Here is a 22,050-nt window from a genome sequence, read left to right as displayed (position 1 = left end):
CAGAGCTGCCTCTGCTGGATCTGATAGGTTTGGTCCTACCTAGGGCAGGAGGCTGGACTTGATGGCTTTTTTTAGGTCTCTTCCAGCTCTGTTTATTGTTCTGATTCTGCCCATTGATCTGAACTAATTTGGGACCAGTCACAATAGATTGTGGGAAATGAGAAAGTAAGGCAGGGTGGATCTGAAAGTATAACTCGTACATCATCGTCCATCCATGGCTCAACCATTGGTACTTCAAAGTGCTGGGGCAATGCCAACATCCCTTTACTCCTTAAAAATTTTGGTGTAATGTTAGATCAGCATTCATCTTTCTTAAGTGAGTGTTGTCCCCGTCCCCCCTGCATACAGGATCCCTCTAGGTTTGCCAAAAAAAGCCTGTTTTCGTGTTGCTTGTGATTGAGATCCATATACAGAAAATATGAGTAGGGTTATGCATATATGCTGAAAATTATGTTCTCCAGGCCTTGTAGTTAAAGGCAGATGAATATAAGGTGACATACACCTTAGCCATTCTACACTAGCTGACTATGTCAAGATAGCCAGCCCAACTTCAAAAATAGTGTCATGTCTACACACACTGTCCGCTACTTTAAAGTTGAAATTGACAGTAGGCAGCAAAATCGCTAGCCCCAGCAGAAGATGGGAATAATGCCCTCCTTCCATGTTTAAGTAGGGCATGTAGATGATCCGTGTCCCACTACTTTGAAACAGCAGGGTCCTCCACAGCAGCGATCAGCTGAAGCCTTGAGATGGGCTGTGCAGCCCCTGCGGGGCTCCATGGGCGCTGCACACAGGAGCCCTTAAAGCACCATGGACCCAGACTTCCTGTGGCAGGAAGCTGAGAGCGTGCAGGCAGCAGCACAGACACATGCACACCCTCCAGCGGCCCCAATCCAGCACCCATGGGAGCCAGCAAGCTTCTTGAGGGCTCCCAGTTGTCCAGCTGGGGTGGGGGTGGGGGGCAGCAGGGCTCTCCTGCCCTCCCCCAACAGATGGCTGCCAAGCCCTGAGACCCGCTGGGGAGGAGGTGCTACAGGTAATGGGGAGCAAGTACCAGACGCATTTGCCTGGCTGGCCAAGGGCCTGGCCACCTGGGGTCACCCTGCCCACACACCAGAGCACATCAGGGCTGTGTCTACACGGGCACAAAACTTCAAAACAGCCATATTTCGAAGATTACTAATGAGGCGCCAAACTGCATATTCAGCACCTCATTAGCATTAGGACGCTTCCAGCTGCGGCGCGTTTGAAAGTGCGCGGCTCAGCATGGCTACACAGGGTTCCTTTTTGAAATGACCCCTGCACCTTTCAAAATCCCCTTATTCCAATCAGTGAGCAGGATAAAGGGATGTTGAAATGTGCAAACCTGGGGGGGGGGGGCGCCTCTTTCAAAAAGGACTCCCATGTAGCTGCACCGACCCACGTCCTTCCGAAAGTGCCGCAGCTGGAAGCGTCCTAATGCTAATGAGGCACTGAATATTCAATTCACTGCCTCATTAGTAATCTTCAAAATGGCCATTAGCATGGCTATTTCGAAGCTTTGTGCCTGTGTAGACACACCACCCCCCCGCCCCCTGCAGGAGTAAAGTCAAGGAGCTGCCGCAGGATTACAACGAGCTCAGGGAAATCCTGGGCTCCCACTACAGCCCCTCCCCATCAGCCACCCTTGAAACCATGGCTGAGGAGCCCACCCGGCCTCGGCGCTGGTGTCTGACGTGGAGGCCAGTCCTGCACCCCAGGGGCCCCCAGAGAAGCCCGTCCCTGGGACAGCGGGTGGGGGGGGGGGGATCCAGTGACAGGAAGCTCCTGAGTGACCTCCTCTCCAGCAGCATCAGCAGGGCATCTGCACCCCCCCCCCCCAAAACTTATAGGGCAGTGGGGGGGGGGGGGGGGAAGGACATGACCCCCCCCCCCACGGCCCAGCCAGACCACAGTCCCCCCCACCCCCTCCAGCACTTGCTCCCCCGACAGACAGTGCCATGTCCCATCACCCCAGGTGGGGGGGGGGGGCTGAACCCCCCAAGGGGGCCGCCCACAGGGACACCATGCCCATGGCCCAGGGGGGGCAGTGGCCCAGGGCCCAGTACTAACAGCTGTCCTTGCTCTTTCTGCAGCTGCCCCATCTGACGGCCACAACAGCGCTGCGATGTCCCTAGTGCTGGACAGCCCACTAGGACCTCACACCATGTCAACCAGCCACAGCGGGGACCAGGCCGCCATCGCGGGAGCCAGCCATGGGCGGCTGCTGACCCCCAGGTCCTTGCGACCCTCGAGCACTGCCTCCAAATGGAGAAGCGGGTGCTGGCCTGGCACCAGGAGGCCGGGGTGGTGGGGTGGTAGTAGTGGTGGTCCTTTATGTGGACTTTTGACTGCATTGCCAGGACCCTGGAGAGGCTCACAGACTGGCTGCCTTGCCTGGCTGCTCCAGCAGCGCCCCCCTCTCCGCCCATTTGCTCTGATCCAACTGACAGAGACCAAAAACTACAAGATCTCTACCAAATATTCATAAACTTGAATTTCCCACCAGGAGAAATTAAAACACAAATCGACAGGGCCAGACGAATACCCAGAGACCAGCTACTCCAAGATAGGCCTAAAAACGCCAAGAACAGACCACCACTGGTCATTACCTACAGCCCCCAACTCAGACCACTGCAACAAATTATGAAAGACCTACAACCTATCCTTAATCAGGATGCCACACTCCAGAAGGCTCTAGGTGACAGGCCTGTTCTCTCCTACAGACAACCTCCCAACCTTATGAGGATTCTATCCAATAGCCACAGTCTGTACCCCAGGAATACCAGTCCTGGGACTTTTCCTTGCAACAAAGCCCGCTGCCAGCTTTGTCCACATATCTATTCTGGCGATACCATCACTGGACCTAACCAGGTTACTCACAAAATGCTGGGTACATTCTCATGCTCCTCAACTAACATCATATACATCATCATGTGCCAACAATGCCCAGATGCTTTGTATATTGGACAGACTTCAGACTCTCTCTCAGACAAGGAGTTAATGAACACAAAATAGACATCAAAACATTCCTGATCCACAAACCAGTTAGTCTACATTTTAATGGAGTGGCCATTCTGTTAATGACTTAAAAGTCTGTGTTTTATTGAAGAAGAATTTCCAGTATGCTTGACAAAGAGAAGCTGCTGAACTCTCTTTCATATTCAAATTTGACACATGAACACGTAGTTTGAACCAGGATGCAAACTTTCTGGGACATTATAGGGGCTCTTTGGCATACTTGGCTTAATCTAATTCTTGACTTCACCCCCACCCCTCTGCTCCCTGATTTGCTCACCTTGACAATTTTTTTTTTCCCCTGATTTGTCAACTTTGATTACTGTTTTGGTTCTCTATGCCTTAAATGGTGAGTCTCTTCTGGTGTGGCTATGGTCTGAAGAAGTGGGTCTGTCTCACAAAAGCTCACCTAATAAATTATTTGGTTAGTCTTTAAAGTGCTACTTGACGGCTTTTTTGTTTTGATACTATACAGACTAACACGGCTCCTTCTCTGTTACTTTTAAAAATACAGTAATCTTGATTTTAAAAAATCTAAGGTATTGAATTGTACAGTAACGTACACTCTTTGCAATACAATGTTTTTAGCTTTTAAAAACACATCTGTGCATCAACATGTTAAGAGATTGTCTTCAAGTTTCACATATTTCATCCCTGGCTTTATGTGAAAACTGTACACAAAACAATCATTAAAGCCAAGAAATGCAAAGCTGGTTTTAGTGCAGCTGAAGGGCTCTGAAAGCTCTGATAAAGAGGTTTGGTAGGACATGAAGCATCTCTTGGTGTGATGGAGACATCTGGGAAAATGAAGTCATATTTCAAAGCACTGTAGTTTTCGGGACCATTTGGTACTTGTAGTGCTTTTGGTATTGATCCAACTCCGGGTGCTGTAGCCTAAGGACAAACAGGAAAATGTTTTTACTAGCTTGGTTTAACATGCCAGCTCTAATAAGTTTTAACTTCATAATTTACTTTATCAATATTTTAGAGGGCTTTTTTTGCATATAATGAAGAAATTAGCTATAATGCTCCTCTTTTGAAAATTAAGTAGTTCATGAATACCTAGTAAAGATAACGTAAAGGTACAGAATACATTGAGAAGAAAGATAAATATGTTAAATGAGTTTAAACATATCTGCAATAACATTGCAGTTAATGGGGAAGAAAATATACCTGGCAATTTTTTTCCAACAGAAGAAAAGGGGTTTAGGAAATGAACTTACTCATCAATATCATTTGGAAATCTTTTGGGGAAACCCTGTTGGATGGCTCAAATTATTGGAACAAAAGAAATGTAGTGTGAGTCAAGTGAGCTTAAATAAGAATAGTCTGTTTGATTATGAGGCTAGGGACAAGAATTAGGGCTGGGGGTGCTTGTCTATATTGGGTGGAAATATCCACAGGTAATAATGAACACATTAGCATGAACCCTGACATCAGCCACGGTTTTTCCTTGTTGCCTGTTGTGTGCATTATCATTGAGATGGGAACTTCTGCCACGAATAGGCTTCACAACTAGCACCAACAGCTGCCATTCATTGTGCTGGCTGTAGGTTGGGAAGTGGTTTTTTTTTTGGGAAGGTGAGATGCTAGTCTTCCGATAAGTGACTGTGTAAAAATGGCAGCTTCTGCCTCAGTCAATCACCTTGCAAGGTACAGCATCTTAAGTGATGTTTTTATGTGTTAGCTGTCGCATCAACACAGTCAAAACTGGGTGAGCAGTGACTTTGTTACAATTAGTTAAATCAATTAAATGCTTTTGAAGCGGTGGCTGATGCAGTCAACGGTCTAAGCTGACCTGCAAAACCAGACACCTGCTCATGCGCCACCCCTTCTCCAAGGCTCTGTCTCCATTTCCCCATCATTTGTTCTGCCCCACCTTCATTCACCCTCCCTGGGCTGGGTGCAGGAGGGAGTGCAGGGTGCAGGTGAGAGTGCAGGCTCTGGCATTGGGCTAGGGATGAGAAGTGTGGGGTGTAAGAGGGGCCTCTGGGCTGGGACAGGACTTTAGGATGTGGGAGGCAGTTCAGGGTCCCGGCAGCACTTAGCACGGCTCTCGGGTCCCTGCAGCCTCTCAGCACGTGGGCAGCCAGGGAAGGTCAATGCGCTGCCCTTCTGCCCACAGGGACCACCCCTGCAGCGCCCTTTGGTTGCAGTTCCTGGGCAGCTGAAGTGTAGACTCAGCACTTGGGGCAGGGCCAGTGCACAGAGCTTCCTAGTCTCTGGCTGCACGTTGCACAATGGGGCTGCAGAAACCTGGCGGCTGCTTTTGGGAGCCACATGGAGCCAGGGCAGGTTGTGAGCCTGCTGCCTTAGCTCTGGGCCTCCACTGTACCACCAACCAGACTTTTAGAAGGAAAAGTCCAGCTCCATTACAAACCCTGATATGTGTTTATAGGGCTGGTAGAATTCAGTATCTTATCTTGGCAGCAGTATTGGAATTTGATTAAGACAAACCTGCCACTAGGTGAAGCCTGTCGTGTTAGCATCCAACTGTAGAAAACACTGACCATTTGTCCAATGTTGCACTCCTTTGACAAAATACATTTTCTTACAGGCTGTACCTCCCTGGTCCAGTGCTCATGGGCCCTGAGTAGTCCCAAACCAGGGCATCTACAGGAACACAGACCATCACGGCGGGCCCTTCTGCTGCTGCCAGCCACGGGGCTGTGCTGCTGAACTCAGGCCATGGGATCTTACAGCCACCCTGCCTCTTCCTTCCACCTCCTCCCACCCCCCAGACCCTGCTTGCTCAATGCTGACCCCTCTGCTATTGCCAGCTGCTGAGCAGGGGTGAGGAGGGCTGCTCAGGGAAAGAGGTGGCTGGGGGCAGCATTGCCCAACAAGGTTCTGCAGCCACCCTACTGCTTCCCCAGAGCATCTCCAACCCCACCACCCCATAAGCTTGAGTGCCACGTGAGCTATTTGTGGCACTGTGGAAGCTCTGGGAAGATGGAGGAAGAGTAGCTGAGCTGGGGGGCCAGGCCTTTCCCCAGTAGTACTCCAGCTCAGAAACACCTCCAGGGCTGGCAGGCCACAGATGCTGCCAGACTACAAAAGTTCATATGCTCGAGCAGGCGTGGCCTCCTCAAAGCCACATGCCGGGAGCACCGTCTCCCGCTCTCTGTGCACGTGTCCCAGAGCTTGGCGGGAGAAGTGTGGTGGTGACAGCGCCAAAGGTGGCTCCGGTGAATCACTGGCATTGAATCAGAGCAGGGTAGGGAGGTGGGGGGTGTGTGCCTGGCCCTGGGAGCGAGGTGGGAACGGGGACTGGGTTAGGGCAGGGAGGCTGCGGGGTGCCTGGTGCTGGGGGAGGAGGAGGAGGGCATTGAGCCACGTATTATATAGTTATTTTTATATATCTATATATAGAAACCGTAGTCCCTCCAGTTATGCGAGGGTTCTATTCCCACACATCCTCACATAACTTGAATTTCCCGTAAGTCAGCTGGCGGGTGAGTTTTTCCCCCAACGGAACGTGTTCTGCAGCTGGGGAAGCAGCTGGAGCGCCAGCATCTGCTTGTGCAAGGGAAGTCGGGGGTTGGGCGGGGACAGTTGGGCAGGGTGAAGCCTGGGGTGGGTTATGGATGCAGGGGGAGTGGCAGGGTGGAGTTGAGCTGGGGCTGCATGGCCCTGTGGGGGTTGAGCCACAGCCACCTACGGGGGGTGTGCGTGTGTGTGTGGTGAGCTGGAGCCAGGTGCACAGGGGGCGGGGTGAGCTGGAGCGGTGCATGTGCAGGGGGGCAGGGGTGGTAAGCTGGAGCCACGTGTGGAGGGTGTTGAACTGGGGCTGCGCAGTGAGAAGGAGAGATTGAACCAGGGCTGTGCGGGGCCGGAGGGGAGAGGGATTTTGAATTGTGCTTAACTCGTGTTAATGCAAATTAAGCGCAACTTGAAATCGTGCATTTTGATGGCTTACTCTATATTAAATATAAACAAATACATACTGCATGGCTCTTCACTCTCCATTGCACTCCACCGCTACTTTGGCTCTAACTGGTTGGCCACGCCTGCTCCAGAGGTCCAATCTGTGCTTATCTTTCTGATTCACATAGGCCAAAATAATAAGGTGCCATGTTTTACACAGTCACTAAACTAGAAACGTTCAGAATAGTAGGCTTGACTATTTATATTGCATGTTCTGATATCTTTTATGGATACTATCAGTTTATTTTTAAGCTTTCTATTTTATTTGACAAATTGTCAACATGTCAACAGAGAGAGAGGAAATATCCTTAAGTGAGGCTCTAATAATTTCTGAAGCACCATTTTTCTCTTGCTGTCTGCTTCTGTAAATTTTGATGATCATTAATGGAAATATTTTTGTTGGATTGCCATTGTATGATGAAATTGACATTTACTGACATCAAATCAAATTGAATCCTGCTCATCCTAAAAATAACCAAATACTATTTATAGAGGCCTAAGAATGAAAGGGATTTTGTTGTCCTGCCAGTCCTTGCCATGGCCCCTCTCCTTGTTCCGTGTTCACAGGAGGCCTTTCGTACGGCTCACCTTTCCGTAAGTAATTGGTATTGCTAAACTGACGAATATTGACTGAGGTTAAGTGAATGGACGTTATTGGGAGATAGGGGAACCCCAGCATCGGGCAGACGCTGCACATCTATTTTATGAAAGCAAAGAAAAATTCCAACCCCCAACACCATAACTTGACAGGATCCTGGTGCTAGCAATTTCAAAAACTCTTAGAACATAATTTAGACACAGATTTCTCAGAGAAGTCCTCTTACATTAAGCACATAGGTTCCAGGCAGGAGGAGAAGGTAATATTCTCCCTGTTGATTGGTTCTGTAAGGACAGACATGTTCCCTTCCTTTGGCTTCCACTATTACGTTTGGCATAGGCTGTCCATTCTGGTCAAAAACTTGACCTTTGATACCTATGAGGCAGGGACAGAGTATGTAAATATGACGGATGGTTTCAGTTTCTGGTCCAGAAAACCCAGTCTTTTCATCATGCATCGCAGCATATGCTTTCATTGATTTCCTCCCAAAACTAGACAGCAGAGCCAGACACCTACGTATTACTAAAGAAGATTAATAACAGCAGCACAGAAGCCTTGGCTCTTAAACCAGCTACCTTCCCACCACGTTAAAATGCAGCATTGTCAGCTTATGCCTCTCATTCTCTAAAGGTACACTCTTGTAGCTTACACTGCTAGTGCCACATATGTTCTCTACAGCAAGAGGGGGAACAGAGCGATGGGGTGGGTTGCCAAGTGCAGGCTCCGGCCAGGAGGTGGTCACCTAGAGGGGGTGCCAGCCAGCAGCCCAATGGGACCCTCAGGCAGGCTCCCTACCTTCCATGCTCCCAGATGCTGCTACACAGAGCCAGCTGTGAGAGCCATGTGTTTCTGTGTGTGCTGAGCGCCGCTGGGGAGGTGAGGGGTTCCACACTCTACCTGCACTGCAAACATGGCCGAGGCAGCTTGCATTGGCCGGAAGCTGAGAGACTGTGCTGGGAGCAGCACAGCGTGAAATCCCTTTTCTCTTTCCCCATCACAGGCTTGTGGTGCTCAGAGAAGCACATGGAGGACCCCGCAGCCAGACATCTTTAGTGCTGTGCAGGGGCACAGAAGGCACGGAAGATGGGGGCCTTTTGAAAGGACCCCCTGGATTGTGAAAGCCCCTTCTTCCCATTTGGTTTTGGGAAGAAGGGGCTTTCGAAAGGCCTCTGTCTACACTGGCGGCGCACGTTTCGAAAGCGCCACTTTCAAAATGCATGTGGCCACTATTATGCTAATGAGGCACTGCATATGCATGACAGTGCCTCATTAGCATCTGCTGAAGTGGCTCACTAGCATCCCCCCTTTGAAAGGGCGGTGCTAGGGTAGCCACGGCCTTATAGTTTCTTCCCCTCTTCCTTGAATAACAAGCCAAACCTGTCCTTGGTCTCCCTCCTGCTTCTCATATATTTGTAGATTGCAGCTGGGCATTTAATACTGTATCCTTGAGAAACTGCCGGTTCTCCTTAACTCTCCTTTATCCCTTAGATTTTCTTCTTCTGAGACTTTACCTACTCGTTTTTGAAATCTGCTTTTTGAAGTCTGTTCTCTTTATTCTGTTGCTCTCATGCCTTCTTTTCTTAGAATTGTGAAATCTGTCATCTCATGATGCCTTTTTCAATCAAATAAACTTCTCAACCAATTCTTGTCTGCTGGTCAGTGTAAAATGGCTATCACTCTTCCTCTACTTTTTGAAACAAAAACTGTTCAATACATTCCAAGAACTGAAAAATTTGCCTTATGCTGTATTAATTTTTTCCAAAATATATCTGGGAGATTTGTTCTCCATTACTTCCTGCTCTTGTGTTTTGGCTATTTCTGTTGTTTGCTCTAGAAATACCTTATTCACTTCCTCTACCTGAACTGGTTCTCAATAATAGTCCCTTACCATGGTGTCATGCCAATTTTGTTTCTTTTTAGCTTTACCCAAAGACTTTCAACTGGTTTGACTCTTACCTCCTTCAGAACCCCAGAACTGTTATACCAGTTCAAATTCTGTACGTAGAGTCCCATTTCAGAGGTGTAATATTAAGTAGGGCTATCCAAACATTTACTCACCTGAGGGACCACACTACCAGCTGCAGCATGTAGTTAGGCAAATTTCAGGCCCTTTCATCTTTAATCGGAGAAACATAGCCAATGGATAGCACAAGTCTTGGTCTGCACTGCTTTATTAGCATCTAAAAGCCCATGTACACAGGAAAGTTTTTTGGGAATGTTTTTGTACACAAACTTTGGTGGAATAACAAATCCAAAAGAAGCAGCTATGCTGAGACCACTTGTTGCTAAAAGATCCTCTTGCCTATGAAAGATTAGTACATTGTAGAACCCCGTGGGCTTCCACTCATGGTCCATTTATTAAATTACGTAAGGGAAGAAAGCTCATTTTGGATAGCTACAACCCTGCTTGCGTTTTTCCCTGAACACAAAATAACCTGAAGCCCTTAACTTTTTTTAACTAGTCAGAAAGAAGGGATTACTTAGATCAGTGTTTCTCAAACTTTTGCTACCAGGGAGCAACCTGCTGCCTTCCTAAATTGTGTTAAGGTGATCTGAGGGACTGGGGCCATCCACAGAATGGTCACTGAAAAACAATGACACTTTGTGTGTACTGTGAATGCAGGGAGTGATTCCCAGCAGAGTTGTGTATAAGTACAATAAAATTCGTTTAATCTGGCCTCTAACGATTAGGAAATCCTGATTGTCTGGCATCTGGCAAAAATAGTCCAATTTATGGAGATAATCCAGCAAAATGCGATGGTCTGGCATACAGTAGTTCCCTGAGATACGCGAGGGCTGCGTTTCAAGCAACCCATACACACCCCGAAATTCGCATAAATTGGAGGGCTTGGGTGGTGGGTTGGGGCCGTGGGAGGTGGGGAAGGCGGGTTAAGCCTGGGGTGGGTTAGGGCTGCAGTAGGGCCAGGGGGTGGAGTTCATCCAAGACGTGTGGCGGTGGTGCAGCTGGAGACACATGAGGGTGGTGAAGGAAGCTGCAGGATTGCAAGGTAGAGAAGAAGCTGGGGATGCGCAGGAGTGGTGAGCCACGACGAGGGGTTTGAACTAGGGCGTGGAGGTTATGGTGAGGTCCAACAGTCCAGACGCGCCAGATTAAAGGAATTTTACTGTACTTATGTTAGCTTTCACCAGTGTATGTACACATGAGCAGGGGAATCACACCCCTAGCTCACAGTGCAGATGTGGTCTTAGATTGCAAGCTCTTCTGGGCTGGAACAGTTTTCTGTGTCCATACAATGCCTCACACAGTGGTGTCTTGGTCTGTGACTAGGGCTCAAAGGATCTATGATAGGCTTAAAGAGCAGGATGCACTTCTGCCTGTCAACTGTGACCATCTCCTACCCACGCTTTACAAACATGCGAATTCTATACTACCCTACAGAGCACATAACTACGTTAACTAGAAATTTGCAACTATGTTTTCCTCCCAGGATATTAGAACCCATAGGAGCAGGCCCCTATTTAAGCACTGAATGCCCATAAGGTCTATAGGAGTAGTCACATCATATGAAAACTTAAGCTGTTGCACAGGGCTCAAAGTGGAAGTATCTTATGTTAATGGGAATACTATGCTTTGGGTTAGGCTCTGGTTAATTCACCCCTCACTTCTGACCTCTTGAGTTGCTGCACTCTAGCATTGCCACCTTCACCCACATGGTGGCAGAGTTGCTGCATTTCACTAAAATAAAAACCTCCCCTAGTTGCCTCTCTCTAAAGTGAAACCTCAGATCTGTCTTTAACTAGCAAACATCCCCATACAAACTACCATCTCCAATCCCACACAGCTCCCTGTGAATGGCACAGGATCCTCTCACCGTCTGAAGTCTAGCCATCACTTTGAGGTGCACCACACTAAGAAGATAACTCATACTATGCCTCAATTTGCAGGTTTAGAAAAGAAGTTTTACTCCGGTCAGTTCTTTGACTCTTATCCCATTCCTGGCTGACAAAGGACCTGGGAAGGTTCCATGGGGGTGACACGAGAGAACACTCTGCCTTCTGCTCAGCCCCTACTGGGCAAACAGAGCAAATATTCCTCTCTCTGTCTTTTCTCCATCATACAAGGTAGCACATGAGGAGAACAGGCAGAGTTTCCTTGGGGGGGCTAATATCTGACAACTGCAGTCTATTGCAGTGTTGTCAAATCTTAAAATACTCCATGTCTGTCTAAGAAACACAGCTTCCACACGCATGTTTTGTTTTTGTTAAAATGAAAAGTAAGACTGCAACCTGGTCAAAAAGTTTGAACAATGTGGTCTCAGTACATCCTAATGGCTAAGAAACCAGAAGGCCAATAAAAAGAACCCAAGTACTTTTTTATATCTTGCTGAATTTACACTGATATTGGATGGGGGGCGGGGAAAAGACAGGGCATGACTAATGAATACGGGTACGATGATTAGTAACAGAGAGGAAGCCGTGCTAGTCTATACACTATCAAAACGAAAAGCAGTCAAGTAGCACTTTAAAGACTAGCAAAATAGTTTATTAGTATTTTGCTAGTCTTTAAAGTGCTACTTGACTGCTTTTTGCTTTGGTTACAATGATGTGATGGAGGTCACAGAAGTCATGAGAACTGTGACATTTTCTGCTCCAGCCCAGGGGTTTAGGGGCCAAAGCTGTCAGCTGTCGAGGACTCATAGCTGGCTTGTGCAGTGCAGGGGACCTGGTGTTCCCAGATGGCATGGTGGCAGTGGCTGCTGAGCCTCCTATCCCCTTACAGCAGGGTTTGGTCTCCAGGGCCCCTCCTCCCCTGACTCCTCATTATTTTTAGTGAAAAATCACAGACTGATCACAGGCTTCTGTATATTTTTGTTTATTGCCTGTAACCTGTCCACGGCTTTAACTAAAAATAACTGTGACAAAATCATGGAGGGGCTCCTCGAGGAAGTCATTTGGAGGCACTTGGAGGAGGAGGAAGTGATCAGGAATAGTCAGTATGGATTCATGAAGGACAAGTCATGCCTGACCAACCTGATTAGGTTCTATGATGAGATAGGGGAAAATCAATGGATGTGATTTATCTTGACTTTAGCAAAGCTTTTGATACAGTCTCCCACAATATTCTTGTCAGCAAGTTAAAGGAATGTGGATTGGATAAATGGATGGTAAGATGGAGAGAAAGCTGGCTAGAAGGTCGGGCCCAGCGGGTACTGACCAATGGTTCGATGTCGGGATGGCAGTCGGTTTCTAGTGGAGTGCCCCAAGGTTCGGTTCTGGGTCCTGTTCTGTTCAACATATTTATCAATGGCCTGGATGAGGGGTTGGATTGCACCCTCAGCAAGTTTGCGGATGACACTAAGCTAGGGGGAGAGGTAGATACGCTGGAGGGTAGGGACAGGGTCCAGAGTGACTTAGACAAATTGGAAGAGTGGGCTGCAAAAAATCTGATGAGGTTCAATAAGGACAAGTGCAGAGTCCTGCACCTGGGCCGGAAGAATCCCAAGCATTGTTACAGGCTGGGGTCCGATTGGCTTGGTGGTAGCTCTGCAGAAAAGGACCTGGGAGTTGTAGTGGACGAGAAGCTGGACATGAGTCAACAGTGTGCCGTTGTAGCCAAGAAGGCTAATGGCATATTAGGTTGCATCAAGAGGAGCGTTGCCAGTATATCCACAGAAGTGATTGTTCCTCTTTATTTGGCTTTGGTGAGGCCACATCTGGAGTACTGTGTCCAGTTCTGGGCCCCCAATTATAGGAAGGATGTGGATACACTGGAGAGAGTCCAGCGGAGAGCGACCAAATTAATTAGGGGGCTGGAGCATCTGACTTATGAAAAAAGGTTGAGGGAATTGGGTCTGTTTAGTCTGCAGAAGAGAAGACTGACAGGGGACTTGATAACAGCCTTCAACTTACTGAAGGGAGGTTGCAAAGAAGCTGGAGAGAGGCTGTTCACAGTGGTCACAGGTAGCAGAACACGGAACAATGGTCTCAAGTTGCGGTTGGGAGGGTCCACATTGAACATAAGGAAAACTGTTTCACTAGGAGGGTTGTGAAGCATTGGAATGGTCTACCCAGCGAAGCAATGGAGTCTCGATCCCTGGAGGTGTTTAGGTCTCGGCTCAACAAAGCCCTGGCAGGGCTGATCTGATGGGTTTGGTCCTGCCTAGGGCAGGGGGCTGGACTCGATGGCTTTTTTAGGTCTCGTCCAGCTCTATTGTTCTTTGATTCTATGAAAATCTTAACCTTATTAATGAATTTGAACACAAAAGGCTGGCAACATACCGGTTGCCAGCTCCTTCCAGCTAGCTGCTAAGTCTGACACCTCTGTAAAGCCACAGAGGAGTGGGAACAGCCTTTTGTTTACTAGCAGTACAGCCATACTTTCTACTGTGCATTCTCCCCATGCACCTACCCACTGTACATTCTAATCTTGTCTGCCCAGCGTTGGCTGCATGCCCTGCTCCCTGTCTGCATGTGTCTGCACCAGAGACGGACCTTCTGTACATTTTCAGACCCCCAGAATCTGTGTAACTCCATTTGTGTCCTGAACCCCTAGGACGAAGGCAGAGCCTGGCATATTTGTCCGACTACTCAATGGGCCCTGTCTCTAATTTTAGGGTTCAAATCTGTAGCCTCTCTGCACATAGAAGCCCCAGAGAGGTCAATGGGAACCCATGTGCAGGGAACAGCTGCAAAAATGGGATTTTAATTGGTTCTTTGAACCCTGGAAGGCCCTCAGGAATAAGGAAGGCAGATGGATTCTGTTCTTAATACCTTCCAGAATCTAAATGAAGCTATCCCACAAAAAAACTAAGTCCTGCCCTTCCCCCATCTGACACAAATGTTGTCAGTCTTCGTTTAAAAAAGCTTTTTCATAAATGTCTCATAGAAGAGTTTTCCTTCCACAGCCTTCTCTTAATCTGTGCTGCCCATGACCTGTTATAGGTGTGCAATCCAGACATACATGCTTTGACTGCTGTACATCACTAATGTGGCCTTACCTGTATGACTTAAATAAAGCTAGATTGATGGATTTGTTCACATATGCTTAATTTGGAGATCTCCTCTCTTCCTCCAAACCCCAAACTCAGGCTAAATGGGGTTCACCTATATAGTTCAGTTTTTTTAAAAAATTGGTTTGCATTTTTCTTCAGAACCATCTATGAACAAATGCATTCACAATGCTAATATCCCAGATGTCCCAGTCTCTTCTCATCAGTGTTTTCTGTCTCTCTATTCTCTCTTAGCAGTCATCAGGCTCTCAGTATTGTTCCTAAAACAAGGACAGCACATACAGCTCTCTGCTACATTTGTCTCTTAATTCAAGGCAGTCAGACTCAAGAAACCCTGATTTCATACTGAAAGGCAAACTCCTTATAGAGGTAGTTCTTGTGCCTCTAGCCTGCTACTGGAGAGCCCATTATAGGTCTATCAAAAACAACAAGAAGTCTTGTAGCACCTTATAGGATATATATATGTACGTACATGTTATTATAGCAGCATAGCCTACACGCCATTGGAAGTTGATCAGATGAAATTCAAAATACAAAAGCCTACTCACCGAGATGAACTTGTTTAATGTATTCAGTCAAAGCAGCTTTGTTGTCATTCCAGAAAGACTGAAGTTGACTTGCTGGTGGATATTTACAGCATGACAACTCCAACGTAATTTCAAAACATTGTCCCCAGATGTAGTTGTAATCTTGCATCCCACCTAAAAAGAGGAATCTGTTTGATTATTACAGTGGGTACTGCTGAGTTAAGACCTAGAAATGGACTAGCAGCAGTGTTCCCTGTAAGCTGAGTGCTTGGGAGGTCACCCAAGGAGATTCAGATGCTGCCCAGTTGATTAGCAGAGAGCCCACAGCCACCCACAGAGGGCAGCCTTTGTTTTATCTGCACATGCCTTGGTGTACAGAACAAAATTTATTCTGTCCATGGATGGAAAAAAATAGAGGGAATACTGATTAGGAGACATGAAGATTTTCCTAAATTCTAGCCCTCCTGGAGAATTTCTTTAGATTATGATGCAAGAGCAATTCACTCAGACAAATTATTACAAACTGGGAAGTGCAATTGCTTTTTAATCCTCCAGTCTGTTAGATTTATGATCCTTTGTTGAAAAGCTACTTAAATAATTTTTAAAAAGCCCCATGGTGCAGTGGAATTATTAGACTAAAGCTACAATAACTGTAAAGGAAGGACACTGATTCCAAGCCTTTTTCAAGTACTCATATCTCAATGGGGAGACAAAATTACACTTTATTACTAAGTTTGTTGTTCTCCGTTGTGCCTCAAAATCCTTATAGCCACATGAATTATGAATGTGAGGAAAATGTGCTCTCTTTAAGAAAATTGTTTCGGTGTGGGATTATGTTGGCATGCTAAAATGAATTGATTTAAATTTGGGAGATAAATATGTGTAAAACATATTGGTAGGTAAGCAATGATTTAGCTTAAAATACATTTATTCAGTTCTTTAGTTGTTTACAAATAATGTTAGAAAATGGTAAATTATATTTGTTGGCTAGGTTTATTGCATGTGTGTCAAATTATTTAGATGGAAATAGGAATTAAATTAGAAATTCACAAACAGCATTTATAAGTGTTTATTAGTTAAATAAAATTTAAATGCACTAGACACAAATGGGAAAATGTATTTTTATCCAAGTGTGTTCTGCATTAAAATTGCTTCATTAAATATTAGGAAACATTATCTGTAGTTAGTGAATGCAACAGTTCCTAGTCACTATGTTTTTCAAGATATTAGAAATAGTATATCTCACTCTCTCACAATTAATTTTATTCATAGATTAGATGAGGAAAACAAGCTTTCACATTTTTTCAACTCCTGACTGGTTCCTTAAGTTTGAACTAACTAACTAATGAACTGAAGTATATGAATAAATTTTCTCTCTCTGTCAAAAAGAGGTTTCTGCTGTCAAAATCTGAGATAGCAGTACAACACCTCTAGTTCTAGGGGCTCAGCCAGTGCCTTCTTCCAGTTCAGTGGTTTGACTCCCTATAAAACTTTGGCAGCAAATATGTATCATTTGAACATATATTTTTATTTAAATTATTTTAATAGGTTATGGTAAGCTGTGATGATAGTCAGTTTGTTACTTTTTAAAATAATTTACAAAACATCTCATTTGTGTCAGATGGGGAAATGAGGGGCAGGGGCTTACTTTTTGTGGGTTTGCATCAGTTAAATTCTGGGAACTATTAAGAACAGAATTCATCTGCTTTCCTTATTTCTGACAGCTTTCCAGGTTTCAAAGAATCAATTAAAATCTCATAAGCCATTGAGCACACAGAGAGCCCAATTTTGCAGCTGTTCTCTGCACAAGCCTTCCCACAGACCTCTACTGGGCTGCTGTATGCAGAGCAGCAACAGAACTGAAGTCACTAAACAAGTCACCAGGTTGTCATAATTGCAAATATAATGTTGTTTATTTTTAAAAATAAAATGTATTTAATTTAAATTAAATTCCATTATATATTTTAATGCAATTTTTATCCACCCTGCTGTAGCAATTAGGCTTTAAAAATCTGGATTTGGTATTTGCGGTATGGAGAACTCCAGAAGGAATGCAGGCTGCGCCAAACCAGGAGGAAGTGTGGTTGAGTAGTTAAAAATAGTTTACTAAATATAGGTAATGTCACTTCTCATAGTCATTATAGTACATAGAATGTGGGTATTCAGGCATTGATATGATTATTTACACAAGGGAATAAATAGGGGCATATTTGTTTCAATGATTAGATATGATTTAGGTGCTGCATATAAATGCAAACTTTGTTACACCAAATGAACTCTATTGATAATTGGAGACAAGTAGCAGAGGGGTAGCCGTGTTAGTCTGTATCCGCAAAAACAATGAGCAGGCCTGTGGCACTCTATGGATAACAGATTTTTTGGAGCATAAGGTTCCATGGGCAAGACCCAAGTCATCAAATGTATTCATGACTGAATTGCATGCATTGATAATTGGAGCTACACTTGATTTACACAAACATGGCAGAAATAAGGATTTGGCAAAGAGTTCTATATATGTGTGCATATTTATTAATGCATAAAAATTAACTCCCCCCCGTTTCCATTTGTGTATTGTGGGAGCAGAGGGGGAACAGAGCAAGAGCAAATGAAAGTGATGGTTTTGTGGTGTCACCTGAGTGGGTGAAAGGCTGGCACGACAGCGGAAAGGGAAGGGAGGCTTCAGTGGCAGCTTGCCAATAGATAGCTGTGTCACCTGGCTAAGAAGGAGCTTTGTGGAGATGTGACAGACACTAATGTTCTGGACAAACTTTATGCAATTAAGATACACTTAATGCAATAAAATTGAATACATTTGGGGTTCATTGTATTAAAAATTCAAGTTTATGAACTATTGTGGAATCGAATGGAACTGTGTTAGCCAGACGACAGGGCTAACGCAATCCACAGGTGATAGGAAGAACTTAAAAGGAATTTTTGGAAGAGTGCATTTCAAGTGGATTGACTCGGAATGAGGGGAGTGCAAATTGATCCCTTTGAACTTATGCCCAGGGCAGAGAAACCAATTGTCTGCTAGAATTACCAGATCAAAAAACCCTGCACTGTATGGAGGGTGGACTAATAAAACAAAACAGTTGCCCTGTAGCACTTTAAAGACTAACAAAATAATGTATTAGGTGAAGAGCTTTGGTGGGGCAGACACACTTCGTCAGATCTGGAGGTAGTGCTGTACTGGAAATGGTGCTGAAAGTGAACTGGCGTGTCCACTATGTAACAGAGGGATTTAAAAAAATGTAAATAAAAACTGACAAATCAGAAACAGGACAGAAGCCGCGGAGGATCAGACTATGGTAGACTAAGCTTGTCATGAGTGTGCCTGTTGTGAGCTGAAGCTACAATGAACATGAAACCACAAGAAAACCCTTTGGATGTCGTTCTGAAGGACTCTACCTATCACAGCTAATTGGGTGAACTCTAGTTAATTAGCCTGTATATAGATTCGTTTTAAATTTTTTCTCTTTCCTGCTCTTAAGAATAAAATAGGCCTGCACAGGCACCACTGGGTGCTTAACTTACACCCAATGTTGCCTCTAACCTTTTCCAACCACGTACGGATTTTTTTCACGCCGGCATGGAATAAATTGTTTATGTGCACCACCAGCAGAAAGAAAACAGCTAGCTGTGGTCACTCTGCTAATCAGCTGGGCAATATTGGAACCTCGCCTCAGAGGCTGCACAAGCACTCAGCTCCCAGGGAACACTGCATTGTCACATGAGTAAGTCAGACTATGAAAAGAAGGCTGCCAGACAACTCTCCAACACCACATTTTACAGACCTCTCTCCTCTGATTCCACTTTGGAGTTCCAAAAGAAATTACAACAACTACTTAGGGAACTCCCAGCTGCTGCTCAGGACCTTATTCACTCAGACACACCATCTGAGCCCCAACCTGGATTATTCTATTTACTTCCCAAAATCCACAAACCTGGAAACCCCGGACACCCTATAATTTTGGGTACTGGGTATTGGCACCCTTACCACCAGACTATCCAGCTATGTGGACTCCCTCCTCAAACCCTACGCCACCAACACGCCCAGCTATCTCCGAGATACCACTGACTTCCTAAGGAACTTACAAAACATCGGAAAAGGTCCTGACAACACCATCCTTGCCACCATGGATGCAGAGGCTCTGTACACTAATATTCCACACAAAGACGGATTACAAGTGATCAGGAATACCATCCCCGATGTCACCACAGCCAGTCTGGTGTCTGACCTCTGTAACTTTGTTCTCACTCACAATTATCTCTGATTTGGGGACAGTTTATACCTCCAGATTAGTGGAACTGCTATGGGCACCTGCATGGCCCCACAATATGCTAATATATTTATGGCTGACCTGGAACAACGATTCCTCAGCTCTCAGCCCCTATTACCCCTCCTCTACTTAAGATACATTGATGATATCCTTATGATTTGGACCCATGGTATAGAGACTCTAGAAGAATTCCACAGAGACTTTAACAATCTGCACCCCACCATCAACTTATGCCTCGATTACTCCATGCAAGAGATACATTTCCTGGACACGACAGTACAAATCAAGGATGGCCTGATCGGTACCACACAGTACCGGAAACCCACTGATCACTATACTTACCAACACCCTTCTAGCTTCCATCCTGCACACACAACTAGATCCATTGTTCACAGTCAAGCCCTTATGTACAATCGCGTTTGCTCTGATCCTACTGATAGAGACCGAAAACTACAAGATCTTTATCAAATATTCATAAACCTGAATTACGCACTAGGAGAAATAAAAAAACAAATCAACAGGGCCAGGCGAATACCCAGAGACCAGCTACTCCAAGATAGGACCAAAAAAGCCAAGAACAGAACACCACTGGTCATTACCTACAGCCCCCAACTCAAACCACTGCAACACATTATTAAAGACCTACAACCTATCCTCAGTCAGGATGCCACACTCCAGAAGGCTCAAGTTGACAGGCCTGTTCTCTCCTACCGACAACCTCCCAACCTCATGAGGATTCTCACCAACAACCACAGTGTATACTGCAGGAACACCAGTCCTGGAACTTTTCCTTGCAACAAGGCCTGTTGCCAACTTTGTCCACATATCTATTCTGGAGACACCATCAGTGGACCTAACCAGGTTATTCACACAAGCACGGGCACATTCTCATGTTCCTCAACTAACATCATATATGCCATCATGTGCCAACAATGCCCAGATGCTTTGTATATTGGACAGACTTCAAACTCCCTTAGAAAAAGAATTAATGGGCATAAACCAGCACTTTAATAGAATGGGCCATTCTGTTAATGACCTGAAAGTCTGCGTTTTACTGAAAAGGAACTTTGATGATTGTTTACAGAGCGAGTGCTCAGAACTCTCATTTATATTCAAATTTGACACATTAACACGTGGTTTGAACTGGGACAGCAATTACCTGGCCTATTATAAGGACTCTTTTATATACTTTGTTTTATCTAACTCTTGACTTCCCCACCCCACACCACACCCCACTCCTGCCGCCCCTCTGCTCTTCTGATTTGCCAACCTTGATAACAGTTTTTCTGATTTGTCAACCTTGATTACTACTTTTGGACCTCTGTGCTTTATATATTGAGTCTGTTCTGGTACGGCTATGATCTGAAAAAGCAGATATGTCCCACAAAAGCTCATCACCTAATAAATTATTTTGTTAGTCTTTAAAGTGCTACTTGACTGCTTTTTTGTTTTGCTTTGTCACAGTTATTGATCCCTCTGTTAGGGTGAGTCTACACTAGGAAGTGACTGCAAAGTTAACTCTGAAGTTAGGCGCTACTTCGAAGTAGCCTGCAGAGAGTCTACACGCATTTTGCCTAACTTCTAAGTTAACTTTGAAGTAGGGAGCCCAACTTTGAAGTCCTTACTTCGAAGCAGGGTATGTGTAGACGCTCAGCTTCCAAGTTGCTTACTTCAAAGTTGTACTTCGAAGTAAGCAACTTCAAATTTACTTTTGTGTAGCGTAGGCACAGCCTGAGCCTCTAAAGAGAAGGAAAGAGAACCTCGCGCCAAGAGCCATCTTTTACTAATAAGACTAGAAGGGCTGTTCAGTGGGAGATACCAGAAGGGAGAGAGAAGGATCCAACTGAGACGAAACCTAGGGGAGCCAGATCCCTGAGAGTGGGTACCCTTGCTGGTCCATAGAAGGAGAGCACAAGTCCAAATGCCCTGAACTGTGATAGGTGGCATGCTGGCTGATGAAGCAGTAAAAGATATGGGCTTGAATAGCGTTCCCTGTAAGATGAGGAGAGATTTAGGCGCTGCCCAGCTGATTAGCAGAGCAGCCACATCTGGCGACATGCTTCTGTATTGGTGCACATGCCTTGGTCCACGTAACAAAATATACTCTGCCCACTGATGGAAAAAATTAGAAGTAACACTAGGGCTTGAAGGCAGGGTGGAGCTGAAGACCCAGTCAGTAGAAGCTGGCCCATTAGCTTGTGTTAGCTACCATATATGTACATGCTACGCGTTGAACCTCTCTGGACAATCACCCTTGGGACCTGAGCAGTGCCGGATGAGAGAATTTGCCAGACTATGGGAGGTCAATATAGTCTAGCAGCATTACCAACACTTCCACTGCTTACTGGGCTCTTAGAAGACATTTAGGGGTAAATTGCAGCTAAATATCAGCACAGAACACTGAGAGACTTGACTGGTGCCTATAAACAAACCTTACGGGACTGTGGGAAACTTAGCCACGCCCATATTAAGCGGGCACCTGACCAACTAAAATCATGTTGGATTAGGGATGTTACCAGACAAGAAAGTTCCATATTAGAGAAGTTCAACCAGTAGTTTGGATACTCCACAAATGTTTGTTTCCTGAAGTGCGCAGCCTAATAAGTTCAAACATGTTTCCTAGCTCAGGTTAATTAGGAATCAGCCCATCTGAATTAAACTCTAGTTCGGACAAGCCACAGAGCTTTCGCTGTCAAGGATGCTGAAATATA

The 22,050-nt window shown here is 45.5% G+C and overlaps 1 protein-coding gene across 3 annotated transcripts in view; it reads right to left on the bottom strand.

Moving 5' to 3' along the window:
* Positions 1–1,944: 1,944 nt before the first annotated feature.
* The window catches only part of CPM (carboxypeptidase M), a 75,689-nt gene continuing 55,583 nt past the window's right edge, over positions 1,945–22,050 (bottom strand). For all 3 annotated transcript variants that reach the window (XM_075013143.1, XM_075013153.1, XM_075013163.1), the window contains 3 exons: positions 15,081–15,233; positions 7,788–7,936; positions 1,945–3,930 (listed from right to left, as the gene is read on the bottom strand). In XM_075013143.1, the coding sequence (XP_074869244.1) occupies positions 3,697–3,930; positions 7,788–7,936; positions 15,081–15,233 (536 nt within the window). In that variant the 3' untranslated portion in view covers positions 1,945–3,696. The remainder of the gene's footprint in view (positions 3,931–7,787; positions 7,937–15,080; positions 15,234–22,050) is intronic.

Source organism: Carettochelys insculpta, chromosome 1, assembly GCF_033958435.1.
Source record: "Carettochelys insculpta isolate YL-2023 chromosome 1, ASM3395843v1, whole genome shotgun sequence".
In the NCBI taxonomy this organism is placed as follows: Eukaryota; Metazoa; Chordata; order Testudines; family Carettochelyidae; genus Carettochelys; species Carettochelys insculpta.
Note: the sequence above shows the minus strand (reverse complement) of the source record. Positions and strands in the feature narration are given on the sequence as shown.